Below are 14,971 nucleotides of genomic sequence, written 5' to 3' on the forward strand. Positions count from 1 at the left end.
CCATGAGTCAAAAAAAGAGTTTTAACAAAGCCAAATAACTGCCTGTGATTAAAAAAATTGTTTGGAAAAAGGTGCCAAGCCACTGTTAAAAATACCATGGAAAAATAACAAATCACACTTATTGGCCAAAAAAAACATCCATGTGCAACCTCCAAGAAAAGGAAAACCCACCATTAGCATGAAAAACATGTGCTATCGAAGCCTTGGTGGTAGAGACAAAATTCACATAGAGAGAAGGCTCATATAGGGGCCCTCTAACATTGCTGGAGATGCCAAGGTGGAGGTGAACGCTCCAATATCTACAAACCACCTTCCAATTTCAAAGACACCACCAATCATAGACCATAACATTGCTCATGCAGGGTACAAACTTGTGTGGACCTTGTTGATGTGGAGCTCTGAAAACCAATGCATGGTCCCATAAAAAATCATGTGCAGATACCTAAACAAGGTGCACAATGCATGAAACAAAGACCCCCAACAAATGCCCATACTAGTGTGGCAAAAAATTCAATGGAGAGGATGTTTTCATACACTAGAAAATGAAGAGAAGCCCAAAAAGGTGCAAATGGGGTCCTTCTCCAAGGCCAAGGTGGCAGGTCCATGTTAGACCTGCATAGAAGCTCACAGGGACCATGCAGGTCAATGTACCTCCAAAAAATTGTGGAGCTTTGTAAATGTGCCCTCCAATGAAATGAATGCCTCCCTTCAATGTTTTATAAAAAACATGCACCATATATTTTTATAAACAATAGAAATGTGCTACTATTAAAAAATCTCTATGCAATGATTTTTTAATTTAAAAAATTGGCTCTTCCCGATTTGCATGCCCAGATCAAAACAGCTTGGGTGCAAAATTGTTTTTGCCTCATATTTCAACAACGTCCAAACAAGATGTATTTTATATGGAATGGGGGTTTTTGAGCACTCTAAGCTTGAATAGGGGCATGCAGATCTAGAGCTCTAATACCATATTGAAATTGATGAAATATCAACCCCACATATCCCAAGAATCACTTGCATGCAAACACTTGTCACAGAAAGATAGAAGCACGAAACTATGGAGATTGGAATTCCCAGATCCACAGGCAAGACATTCTTGATGAGCAAAAAGGAGATTGCTATTATCAAAACTGAATCAATTAATAATTACAAAGAGAGATCATCCTTATAAAGGAGATCAAAACCTGAAAAAAGGTCTAACCTAGGTTGCATCATAATAATTAATAAAAGAAATAATTATTAGATGCCTAAAGTTTAGCTTAAGAAAACTAGAGTTAATTAGGAAATATCTAATTACTCTAACAATTTTGTAGTTTTATTTTCTAGCTTTCATTATTGCATATTTGACTATTTAGGTTTTAGGACATTTTAAAACCTGTTTTTTGTCTTGATGCCATACTTATAGGCTCCAGGTCCTTGTAAAACCTGGTGGGACTTTTATCTTAATAATCTAGTTTTTTTTTGGTTTTTGTATGGGGTTTCGAGTCCCCTCAAAAATAATTTTACTATAATCTAAAAAAATCATCATCATCTTAAGAATAAATATTTATTGTCTTCATATATTTTGTATCAATTGTGCCAAAATTTCTACTTATGATCTCTTTTACTCATCATCTTTCTATAACCACTAGAAAACATGATATCCACATATAAGATAGTAATTAGAATCTAATCATCATCTATAATTCTAACATGATCAATGACACTACTTCACTGCTAAGAAAACCAAAAATAAATATAGAAGTAGTTATTTTGATGCCACATCTTAAAAGGAAGTTAAACGAGTGAAACAACTTCCTATACCAACCGTGAGAAGAGGGTTAGGATTTTTCTTAAAGTTGTTTATAGTAGTAACATAACCATAACATACATAAATAGAATGCCTATCACAAGACATTGATTTAAGTTGATATAATCCTTCTGAGATTAAAAAAGGATACTACACTACAAAAGACTCCCAATATCTCATTAAAAATTTTGAAAAAAAAAAGATTACATTATACTTTTAGAGAAAGATTCTAACTAAAGTATCACCAACAAATATCCAAAGATGACTCAATAGCTACTAGACTCCTAGAATACATCACAATACTCAGTTGTAATACAATACCCTCATAAAATAAGGACATCTTCTAGAAAAATCAAAGAACACAAAATATACATAGTTAATTATGTAATCTAATGAAAAATGGTCAAGATTGACAATTATAAATGATATATAAATGTGACTTTATTAGCGATTTAGAAATCTAGATTCTCTTTTGTAACACATATAATACAACATACCCATGAAGTAACCATCTTAATCATTCATGATGTTTTTGGGTATTCTATCTTTATCATTCATCATTTCTTGAAGAACACATCAACTACTTGTGGGGCCTTAAATAATAAAGAGCTAACAAAGAAGTGAACATACTTTGCAATTATATCTACAATAACATATATACAATATTGAACATAGATTTTAGGAAGTCTCATAATGGAGTCCATAGACACTTTTCCATTTATCTAGGATATGTAATAGTTGCAAAAGACCTACTAGAATGTCTGAATTTCATTTTATTTAATAATATATGCATTCTTTGATGTGGGTGTGGACATAATTCTTGACTACTTTGTAAAATTTTTACTAATCTATTTGTAGATAATAAAATACCTCACAGAAAAATACCATTTAGTCTAGTTTCTAGCACACTAGAGAATTTTCTATTATAGTGATTGAGTTCATTATAGATAATACATTTATTATTTTATAACTATCTTTCTAGCATAAAAGTTGCAAATGCATTATTGACATACTTTTTATGATTTTAGTCTTATAATCCTTAAAGATATGAGAGATAAAATTTCATTCTCCCCTTCTAAATAGTGAATCAAAAACATTCTCTTTTATTTTACATTCTCGAATATCAAAATCACACACAAAATTTTCTCACTTGCCACACATGTATATCCTTCCAATGGAGAAAATTTCTCAAATTAGTTCAGATCACACTAACCACTCACCAAGTATTCTCTAAATTTTACCAATACATGAATGTTGACTCTTATAGATGGAGAACCATCTTTCCACATTTTTTAGTTTCTTGCTTTAAAATTCATCAAGAGATTTTGTGCACTATTGTAGTACGAAGGAAAAGTTCAATTGGGATTTGCTAACACATGATATGAGGTAATTTTACTTTTAATGTAATATATGCTAATTATATATCATCAACCTACATGAAATATACCTTATTAGTTAGGTTAATCAATAGTGTAGCTAATTAGGAGAAACCCTTATAAAATTCTAGTGTTAGCTACACAAGTAAAATAATCTTCATATTTGAGTCAAAGTCCTTAGGGGAGGTTAGTTTTGAATTTCTTTAATCTTCTCCATGTACACATACCCTTCCTTTACATTGATGATGTTAGTTGGATACAATATCTCTATCATCATAAACTTACATTTTGATTTCTTAGAAAATAGTATATATGTACTTCCAAAATTACCAAGTATTCATTATGAGTTGTATGTAGTTGGTCTTCCTAGGCCATTTTTGTAGATCAAATATTTATCAAATAAGACATGGATGAATTTCAGTTGTTTACAACAAAATTGATTTATTCATTGTTGAAAAAGTTTTTGAAGTGATTTCCAAACCAAATGACATGACTAGAAACTATTAATGCCTAGAGTGCTATTCCAAAATGTTGTCTTATGTATGTCATCATCTCAAAGTTTTGATATGATAAAAACATAATCTAAGATTTATTTGAGCACAATAAAATTCTCTATGAGGCCTATCTATCAATTCATCAAATCTAGAAATGAGATATTCATTCTCGATAGTCTTGTCCTTTAGTTCTTTGTAATCACTGCACAACCACATTGTGTTATCTTTCTTCTACACCAAACCACATGAGAAAATGAACTTGAACTAGTTCTAATGTGCCTATTTTTAACAATTCCTTAATGTCCTTTTAAACTTCATCCTTATGTATACTAGAGTGGCATTTGAGAGAAATGATGATGAACTTAATGCCTTACTTCAACTCAATGATTTGCTCAAAGCCTCTGGTTGGAAATGTCCTTAGAGGGATGCTTTTGAATACTTTATTGTGCTTCTCCAAGATGCTTTATACATCCAAATGATATGTCTTCTTTCCTATGATGAGTTTTATAAAAATATCAAACAATTAGCTATCCATGTGGATTTTTCTAGTTTAATATTGAGACTCACCCCCTTCCCAAACCTCAAAGTACCTATCCTTAAGACATCCACGAATTGGGTACTTGAGTACCCAAGTACCACCACCTCCGCCATTCCACAACCATGTCACTGCGGGGATGGATACTTGAATTTCTATTTGAATTTTCATTTTTGAATGTCACTATTGGGTATGTGATATGTTATTGTGTTGAATGTTCAATGGTTCTAGTTCATGTTGCAATTTTGTTATGTTAAGTATTTTAATTTGGTATGTTCTACTGAAAAATCATTTCATAACTAGTATTTCAAGCTTTATATGTACACTATACAACACCCCTCCTTGCCTCATCCTTTCCTTGTAGTCATCCCTTGGTCGTCCCCCTGCTGTCCCAAAAATGAGGCCCATTTCCCCCCCATCTCACTATCTCGTTGTCCCAACGTACCCCAATACTAGTGTTACATTTATTTTTTCTCCAATCTTTACAATACTTGATTGATTTTCTACCACAATACTAGTACCTACCCCCTTGATTGAAACTTTATTTCCATGATATATAAATTTTGTGTTATCTCCCTTGATGAGTGCATCCAATTGATACCTAAGACCATATCTTATATCTCTTATGTCATTATAAGACATCCTTTACATCATATCCTCCCAAATTGATATCCAATTTGGAATCTTTCTATTGGACTTGATAGTGTAACTATTAACCACCATAACAACGAGTTCTCCAAAATCCATCTTGAGAACTTGTTTCATCATTAGTACCTCACCAATGATTGTATGTGTATCAATTATTTGAATCAATACAATCACCTTTTGACCTTGTAAGACACCATAAATGTGAAAAGAGTTCTTCCTCAGAGCATCAGAGAGAGTGGAAAGAGTGCTTCACTAAGATGTAATTTTCTTGTTTTGGTTGATCTTCTTCTTCGATCCCATATTTGGATTATTCCTCACTCTATGGTTCAGGTCCTATATCCTCATTAGACCTTACCTAAATGTAATGCACTTGTCCTTTACCAAAACATCTATGTCCAATCGAGCATGACCCCTTACAACTGAAACACAAATTTGTCTATCTCAATTTGTTCCTTGCTTCAATTTCTTGATTTGGTGGAAAGCTCTTCATTTGTTTTTTATGGAAGGCTTCTTTTGGAACTAATGTTTTGGTTTGCGAATTATTCTTTAGCATGTTACTATCCAATGTCAAATCTCTCTTGATGACCTCTTGTAGATTAGGTGGTTCAAACACCTTAGCCATTCCATTGATATACTCAATTAACCCTTCAATTTGTTTTAGTCATTTTTTTGCACCATCACAAAAAACTTCAAAAATTCTATTATATTATTCTCCATTGAAGCACACTATTTGATTTAAGTCAAATCCTTGAAATAAACTTTATGACCCTTATATAGAATTCATCATATGAGGTGATGGATTTGTAACATGGAGTGATCAAATTGTGGTACCATCATTCATGTGCAATACCCTCCAACTACAAGGTAACAAAATTGGTTGCTTAATTTGTGAATATCAATTTAAGGGGTGGGTATGGGCCTCACTTCTTTACGTGTATATAAGCTGAGCATTTATAAGATTCATCATAGGAGAGTTTCCCAAATATTTCAAGGCATCTCTTTAAAATGATTGTAGCTTAGGTTCACATTTTTTACTATTCCATGAACTTTTCATGCTTATATAGTTGGTGAATGATTTCGCTTTGAAATAACCTTAAGACTCTACATGAAGAACCCTAATATAATCCAACAACACTCTAGGCCTAAATCAAGAGCATACACTTCCTTATTTAGAAAGATGAGTTGGATTGGAATTGCAATTAAAACAAGAATAGTCTTTTGTTTATTACTTTGAATGACATTTGAATTATTACTCTCATAAGAACTTGCATCACCTATATGTTATCTAAGCATGCCCATGTTATCATCCATTTTGTGAAGCGACCATGCCATTATATTAAGCTTTCTTTCAAATTTACCCTTTGGGTTTTGATCAATGTTTATTTTATTCTCCTTTTGGTCATATTGTAATGCTCTACAAATTGTTTTATCGGGGAAAATTGAGTCCCTTCAATATCTATAAGTCAATTTTTTTTTTTTATGGTCTCCCTAAAGTGATATCTAGTTGCTTTGTCACTTTATTGCAAATAACTTAAAAAAGTTGATCCCTAAACATGTGTGCTAACAAGATCACTATTTCCATTGCCATTATAATGTGCCAAGAACAAACAATAATGTGAATTGTGATTCCTAATCTTCCATGAATACTTATTATTTCAATAACAACTTTATCAACCCTAGAATTTAGTAAGATCTTAGACAACTCAAATTAAAATCAAATTTATGCATAAAAAATATCATTTCATTTTAAATAGAAAATGACAAAAATAACTTGATTTTCTTATCGTAATGAAGAGAAATTAGCATGTGTAAATCTCATTCTCTTTCTTGTTACTATTCAAATTTGAAGTTGGTGTACATAGTGGCAAACATGTTTTGTTTACAGAGGATATAAATGAATGAATGCTTTCATTTGGAAGGATCGCCTACACTTAATCAATTTCTTTCTAAAAGTTCTTTTTGAGCACTTACACTCAAGTATGGGAATCCTAGGACAAAAACCAAGATAAAGATAATATCAATTATACCAAGAAATAAGACAAATGGTAATGATAATATGAGTTATATCAAGAAAAAAGAAAAATGATAACGATGATATCAATTATACCAAGAAAAAAGAATTTCCACACTTAAACGTAAGTGCTCAAAAATAATTTTAAAAAATAATTCAGTTGAGTGTAGATGATCCTTCCAAATGAAAACATTCATCCATTTATATTGTAGCCACTATGCACACCCACAACTCAAATTGAAGAGTAATAATAAGTGGGACAATTTCATAATAAGTCTACATATGAGGTGATATGACATTACCTTATATTGCCTAAGGAGACACCTAACTATGTTACAAATGAGATGGACATACCCACCCTTTTGTAAGACTTGAACTTGTATCCCTTTTTTTAGAATGCAATTTCTCCACCACTAAACTACTTTCGAATAAATAAAAAATAAATAAGAGACACAATGTGTCAAAGTTCCTACCAATAATTGAGAAAGAAAGAAAATATAAATTTATAAATATAAAGGAAGGATATGTAGAAAGAGTTAAAAGAGAGAATATGTTATTATAAGGACAAGTAAAGGTAGAATGATAGAGACAGTTGAAGGGAATTTAAAAAATATTAATAATTATATTATTTTAAGAAATATATAAATAACAATAAAAAGTATATTATATGAATGAACTACTTATTTCTACCAATTCAACTATACATTGAAATATTTAATTTTTTAAAAAAAACTGTTTATTACTTAATTCAAATTACAAAAAATATCTAGTAAGTTTGAGGGATAGTGTTAGTTTTACAATTTGTAAAATAGTATTAAAAAATTAGAGCAAAATTGTAAAATAGTAGCTAGTAAAACATAGTGTAAACATTTTACAATTGTAAAAAATAAATGTCAATCTAAAACTAATATTACATATATTTAAAATGAGAAATAAAAAACATTTCACTCTATATTTGAACTTGGTAAGAAAAATAGATTGTGATAATTAATATTGATTGTGTGAGGTGGAAGATAAAATATTTTTTTCTTTCAAAATCTAATTAACTTGTCACAAATGTAGAAAAGATAAAATTGTAATTAATGCATTCATTAATCCATAATCAATAAAAGAATTGTTAGAAAATATTTATATTTTTGTTGAAGAATTTTCTCTTATGATTCAATAGAATGAATTTAAATTGAATTAGCATAACTAATAAAAATAAAATTAGAAAAAACTTCTTTACTCATATTGTACCAAAACAGTGGAGTTCAAAGAAAAATAAATAAAAATTTAAAAAATAAGTAGAGAAAACACTCGACTGACAGAAACGTGGAAGACACGCTTAGATACAGACTTAGATGACTAGAAACAAGACATTGACAACCGTTGTGGGACTTTCCAAACGTTTCTGAAGTTGGTTTTTTTGGATTTCAGTGTGAAACCCTAAGATCTCTTATTACCTTCTAAAAGTTTAATTGTTCAGAGTCAAAGTCTGTTTATCTAGATGATTGTAAGTTTGACACATCTAAAGTCATGGATTTTCTCGCACTCTGAAACTTTGCTTGACTTCAATATATCGAGACAAGTTTGGTAGTCTTTGTGGATAGAGTTTGTCCCTTCTAATTCGTTTCTTTCTACACGCTCCGAGTCTTCAGAGAAACTTCGCAGTATACCGAGTCAACAATTGGCTTTAATATTTATCTAATTGTAGATTTTATATTGCATTAGTCACAGTCGAACAGTAGCTTTAATTCTTAAGCAGATTCATGGCGCGCCTCCTACGCTTTTTCGAAAATGACACAGCAGATTCATACCAAGTTCGTATGTCAAATTTTAGTATAATTCCATTGCAAAAAGACAAAGCCTACCTAGACCATGAAACGACGAATCTACCTAATAATGAAGGTGGATTCATACAATGGTGGCCAAACATATAGATTAGTCATGAGATGACCTGCAACTATTTGTTGTGTGAATGCATAGACACCTTCCAGCAATTCACAAATAACATTCCATGCAAATACCCATGGCCCCATTCACATTATCATCATTTCATTTGAGTCGTCTTGAGTCACATGTAGAAATCTACTTCAAACTGCCACCCTGTGTACAATAGGCTATAAATAATAGAGAAATTCTATTTCGTCAGCTGGAATTCGAAGTGTGACATTAGTTTAGTTTCTCAATTGTTTAGTGGTGCTTTGAATTCTTCCAATGCAATATATCTACCCTTTAAGGTTTTAACAGTCAATTGCATTTGCAATTTTTCCCTCACAAATTCAAACATTCTTCACGGTCCCATCTTTAGGGATTTCAAGGACAACTCAGCTGCGTGAAAGCTGTTTACAATCTCTTAGTTTACTTGTTCCGCCCAATGGCAAGAGAGGGTGATGCAGGCAGAACACATGGCGACTCTAGAGCTCATGAAGACAATGGTACTGTAAGACCTCTACGTGTCAACATTATCCGTGCTCTGTTAGCAGCCACTGCATCTTGCTTCATGGTAGGATCCACTCTTTTCCTATCACTTCTTTTAAAACTTCCAAAACTCAGTTCATATCTGCTATACATATCATAAAATAGGCTCTTATATGATTCTTTCTTACCCTGTTTTAAAACCCTAAAGCTTACTTAATTTGGTCTTACTGGTTTCATGCCCTATGAAATATGGAATAGAGTTTCTATTGTTCCGGTGGTGTGAATGTAGAGAACCTATTTTCGGTCTTGCTCGATTCCAACAAGTTATGTTGATTTATTCTTGTTTTTCTTATAGAAATTTTCTTCTATCACAACGGAAGAAAGATTTGCTTGCTTATATCATTCTTTTTCCAATACATATGCATTTCATTGTTACCCACTTGCCACTGTTAGGTGATAGCTATCTTTCAAACAGTGACCTCATTGTAACTTTCCTCATTCAAAATCAGCAATAGAGTTAGATTGAACTTCTCAAATAATATTATTGTGTTCCTTGACCATCATCATTCTAAGATACCAACATCCGAGTTTTCTGGTTTTACTTTCTTTTGCAGGCATGGCCTTATTAATATTTTTGTCAGTCATCTTTAACTTTGATGCATATTTATCATCACCCTTATGCCACACAGAATTTCACAAGAGTTATTCAAATCAGAGGGGTTATAACTAAGTCTCAAATGGGTCTGTAGCTAAAGCCTTTCTTTTTGCCTATAGTGGAGATACCACTAGAAGAAGAGGAGAAAATCCAACAACTTATGATATCAAAACCCATACAGATGAATACATGTGTCTTAATCCTCACATTAGAAATCATATTTCATTTGCGAACTACTGTAATTTTATATCAAGGAAGGGACCAAGTGCAAAATGAAGATCTCGTAACTAGCAAACCCATAAATATTTGAAGTAAAGATTGACCAAATTGACTCTCCCTTCTTCTGATGGATCAAGTAAAATTGCTGCACATGTTTGGGTCAAAAAGTTGGACACCTGTATTTCATTCAGCACTATATTGGAAGAGGAAGCGCCATAAAATTTGCAATTCTTCATTCGTATGGTATAGTTCATGAGTGCTGGCATCATGTTGATCGCCGAAAGGCATAATCACATTTTTACCTACACTAATTTTATACACAGATTCATGAAATATTTGACAAGGATACTACATTTCAGGGAGTTGGCCTAGTTAAGACAACATGGCACAGCAGATGGCCATTTAGTAAAATTTCAACTAGAACCAATTATGGTTCCAGATGTGACAGCGAGACTCATCTTATTTGTAAAGGGACCAGCTGAACCACTCAAGGCTTTTGACCCGATATCTCTATAAGAGACAATCAAGAGAGCATTCAATTTGGATGATTTACTGACCAAGAACAAGTTCTACTCCACAGTTACACCAGCAGATTAGCATAAGAAACCTTTTCATAAGATTTTCCCTCAATCTAACCTCCTAAACCAAGCTAGAATAATTCAAAAATGAGATTCGAAGGAAAAAATCTATGCTTTTCTTTAGAGAGAGCCATGGGATCTAGGACATGGAGGTTTGGGAAAGGAAAAAGTGCACTACATAGAGGTGATTTCTATTGAGGATTTGAAGGTAGAAGAAACCAAGTCGTATGTTGAGATAGAACATGAGGGCCAGGAAGGAAAATAATGTTTGGGAGGCACGCTTTCCACACTTTAACCTTTTATGAGTTCAAGGAGTCTTACATGGTCGTATTGATTGAAAGTGGGGCTGCCCACAACATTGACAAGGGTTTAGTAACTAGGATGATTTTTGATGAATTCATGCTATAGTGGCTGATAGGTTTACTATTCCATGCAACAAGAGAATTCAATATCTTGACATAACCTTAGGAAGAGACAAAAAGAAAAGTAATAGTTGCGTGGTTAGGATTGGTGAGATGGATGTAGTTTTGGGTGTGCAATGGTTGCTCACTTGGTGAGTTTAACCAAAACTTTCAAACTAAGGAGTTGAGACCCAAGGGAAAAGGGAAAGGATGTAATTCTTTGAGGTTTATCCAACGGAGCTCCCATGATTGTTTCAGATAAAACCATGGAGAGGGATTTTTGTAAAGACCAAGTGGCTTGGGCAACACAGTGTTTAATTGTAGAAATAGGTTCATTCAAGGATTGAAGATTTTACTTTGTTGACATGCAAGCCATCTTGGATAAGCATAGCAGGGTTTTCGGTGATATTCCTTCAGGGTTACCATTGGATAGATGTTTTCAACTTGTTATTTAATTAGAGGAAGGATATTATCATCACTACACCTTATCATCATCCTCGAGGCATAATGAAGAGATTGAGAAGGTGATTAATGAGTTGTTAGATGTGAAATGCATGTGACTGAACTCTGGCCCATTTGCTTCTTCCATGGTTTTGGTCAAGCAGAAGGATCTCTTGATTTTGGATGAAAAGATCAAGTTTATCTCCTTGATCTACCATGTTTCTCTTACATTTGCCTCCTATTCTAATAATGATTTTTGTTTGTGTAGCTTCCAAGTTTTTCCTTTTTCTTTCTAAAGCTCTTAGATTTCTGACTCAATTGCATGCACATGCACTCGATAATTTTTCACTCATAGGCTGACAAGATTGTTTGCTTTGATCCTAATGTGATGTCTTTGTTTATTAATTTTTTGATATTGCTTTTTCCATTTTCTTTTAATAAATCCTTTTGCAAACTATAAGTAATTTCATACTTCAAACTAACAAGTAAATGCACTATACTTGTAATAGATCTTTTAGCTAGCTGTTCAAAATAAATTTTTTTATTACCATTGGTAATAGATCTTCAATCTGCATGGCAATTGACATGAATCTTCATGATTACTTTATCTGTCATTCAATCCAGTAAACAATGGTGCTTGGCAAACTGATCACAGTGTTTCCCATATAATCTAGCAAATGGTGGTTGGCAAAAGAGAAATATATATATATATATATCCTGACTTACAATTCATGCGAGAATCTAGCTATTGGATTTAGTACAGATGTAGAAGTTGTCTACCAATCAATATCAGTGTCACTAGCTCATTTTTGGACAAATCAAGGTGTTTACAATCATAGGCTAATTGTGAATGATGGTATAGATAGGCGGCTCCAATAGAATATCTACAAACCCTAACGTTAATGAAAGGTGGATTTAATCACCCAAATGTGTTCAGTGATCATTGCTGTAATATTGGCACTCCCTTCTACCCTAGTGGCCCTTCCAAAGATAAAATATTGTGATTCTCTGCAAGATTAAATGGCCCTATTAGAGGTTTTATTGCACTTAATTTCTACCAATAAAATCACCCTAGATTAGCCTCATTTTGACACATGAATATTCGCTTTGAGATATGCTACTGAATATTCACCAAATTTGCCTCACCCTGCCTTTAATCTGCCGCAAAAAGCTCAGATTTCAGTTGCACTTTTGACAAATTCATCCTGTAGTTAACCCTAAATGGACACTAAAATCAGCTCCAAGATCTCAAATCAATTCACTGGAAAACAACAAATTGATTGATGTGAAAATGCTGCAACTTTCCCAATTTAGTCCACAAGCAATTCTTGAAATGGAATTTCCAATGTAGTAGGCAAGGGTTTTCATCCTCATCTCAGACAATGTTGTTCATGGATATTTGTCCTTGATGTTGAAACACACAAACTGAAAACTTGACAAATAAATTGAAAAAAACTGGATGCCAAAAATGAGGACAACTTGTAGAAATGCCTCCTCCAAACAGGACCCACAAGACCTATTTTTGGGCACCCATATTTGAAATTGTTTTATTTTATTTTATTTTTATTACTTCATATTTATATTATATAATGCTAGTACTAAAAAGCACTTTTCAATTACTAATGAAAAAGTCAAAGGTGGGAGAAAGGTGTGTGGCACCTATCAATGCCATAGCTGAACTATATATTTTCCTTTGAAGCAAGAAATACCTCCTGGTTTGATGAGCTTATTTTGTTAAGAAGGGTCTGATGGTAAATATTAGTAAAAACTGTAGCCATATAGATAGGTGCCTTATTTAACATACTAAATTTTATAAATCTTGTAGAAAGCATAGGATCCCCTAGAATGGATAGTAAAAGATATGCGATAAATATCATCTTTGGTATGAGTGAGTTAAGGAGATAAAAAAAATCCCCGTGGCACTGTTAAGAACAACTCACATCTCACAAATACATTGATGCCGCAAGAAATAAATCAACCACTCGCAGTTTGATTCATGAGAGATAAAAAAAAACTGGTCACATTCATTACACACGATTCATAACATATAGAGAACACACCTAGCTTAAAGGGGAGGTAAATGGATTTCCTGACTAGGAGAAATGTTCTCCACAATATCAAGAGTATCCATGGTCCTCCAATACAACATTTCTGAAGATGCATTATTATTAGGGTCCCATAATAAGATATACTCATAAATTCTTCTTTACTTTTGTAGGTTCTTGCAAGTTTCTCAAGAAGAAGATAACATCTTTATGCCATTTATGTTCTTCCAAGTTAATGATACCCACATTCTCAACCATTAAGTTTCTTTGCATAGTTAGTTAGGTCACACTTGGCCTCTACCCAAATTTGTGGGCTTCACTTCTAGATCATACTCTTGAAATCTGGTTATCCATCTCCCATACTCTATAGTGCACTTATACTAGGATAACATGTCCATAATTGTAGGATGCGGGAATGCAAGCCAGTATGTTTGATAATTGATTTCACAAATTAGTTCTAAATTGCTTCATAGATTTGACCACATTGAAGTTCTGTTTTTCTATGAAAAAGTATCCAAGTTCTGTTCCATTCAAAAAATTGCAGATTGAAGCATTAGATTATTGATAACCTTTGTCAACTTTTTGAAACTAAGTACCTCTACTTGAAATTTCCATCTGAAATTTGGACCTTCCAAAGACGAGATTTAGATGGGACATCTTTGATCTATTCAAATTTCTAATGACTCCCTGCTTTTTCAATTTCCCACCTGATCTCACCTCTTTTGTTGGAATTTTGGAAGTGGGGTGTGTAATTGGTAAAATTTATCTTGAAACTTGTCAAGAAATAGATTTTATCAAAGAAAAATGAATCTCCTTATTTTTAGGTAAGGGAATTATCTCCAAAATGTAATACCCTTTAAGTTTTGGTTTTCTGTCCTTGGAGACCATATGTGCCAAGAATTTTCCCTAGTCACTCAAAAGTAGGATTTCTTAGGGTTTAATGAAATTCAAAATACCTGCACTTCTGTAATACTTTTCTATGATCATTTCTTCCATCTAAGAAGACTTTGAAGAGTTATAATTGTAATTCACATGTTTGACCTTTAAAAACTACATATTATTAATTAATTCAAGGCGTCCAAAAAAAAATTCAATTACATTCTATGTTTTTGTGCTTTTTGACCCATGTGTACTTTAATTCATCTCAAGATAGCATCCATTAGTAGTCATTGCATTGATGACATTATTTATTAAGTATTTTTGGTAATAATTACAACGGAAGTATACTCACTTAGCACACAAGCACCTTTAAGCATTTGCTTGTAGGGTTGAGGAATGGTAAATATAATCTTCCATTTGTGGTCATCTTGAGATGACTTAAAACACAAAAATAATATTTTCTATTTTCCTTAAACATGGCTAATATTTCAATC

At 32.7% G+C, this 14,971-nt stretch overlaps 1 protein-coding gene across 2 annotated transcripts in view; it reads left to right on the forward strand.

Annotated features, from left to right (window-relative positions):
- Positions 1 to 8,590: 8,590 nt before the first annotated feature.
- LOC149567065 (uncharacterized) overlaps positions 8,591 to 14,971 on the forward strand; it is a 32,887-nt gene continuing 26,506 nt past the window's right edge. Inside the window, exon 1 of one of the 2 annotated variants that reach the window (XM_089820292.1) lies at positions 8,591 to 9,344. In XM_089820292.1, the coding sequence (XP_089676418.1) occupies positions 9,216 to 9,344 (129 nt within the window). In that variant the 5' untranslated portion in view covers positions 8,591 to 9,215. The remainder of the gene's footprint in view (positions 9,345 to 14,971) is intronic. The other variant, XM_089820293.1, reaches the window with a different exon arrangement.

The sequence above is a fragment of the Cupressus sempervirens genome, chromosome 3 (genome assembly GCF_028749045.1).
Source record: "Cupressus sempervirens isolate cs-2001-9-10 chromosome 3, ASM2874904v1, whole genome shotgun sequence".
In the NCBI taxonomy this organism is placed as follows: Eukaryota; Viridiplantae; Streptophyta; class Pinopsida; order Cupressales; family Cupressaceae; genus Cupressus; species Cupressus sempervirens.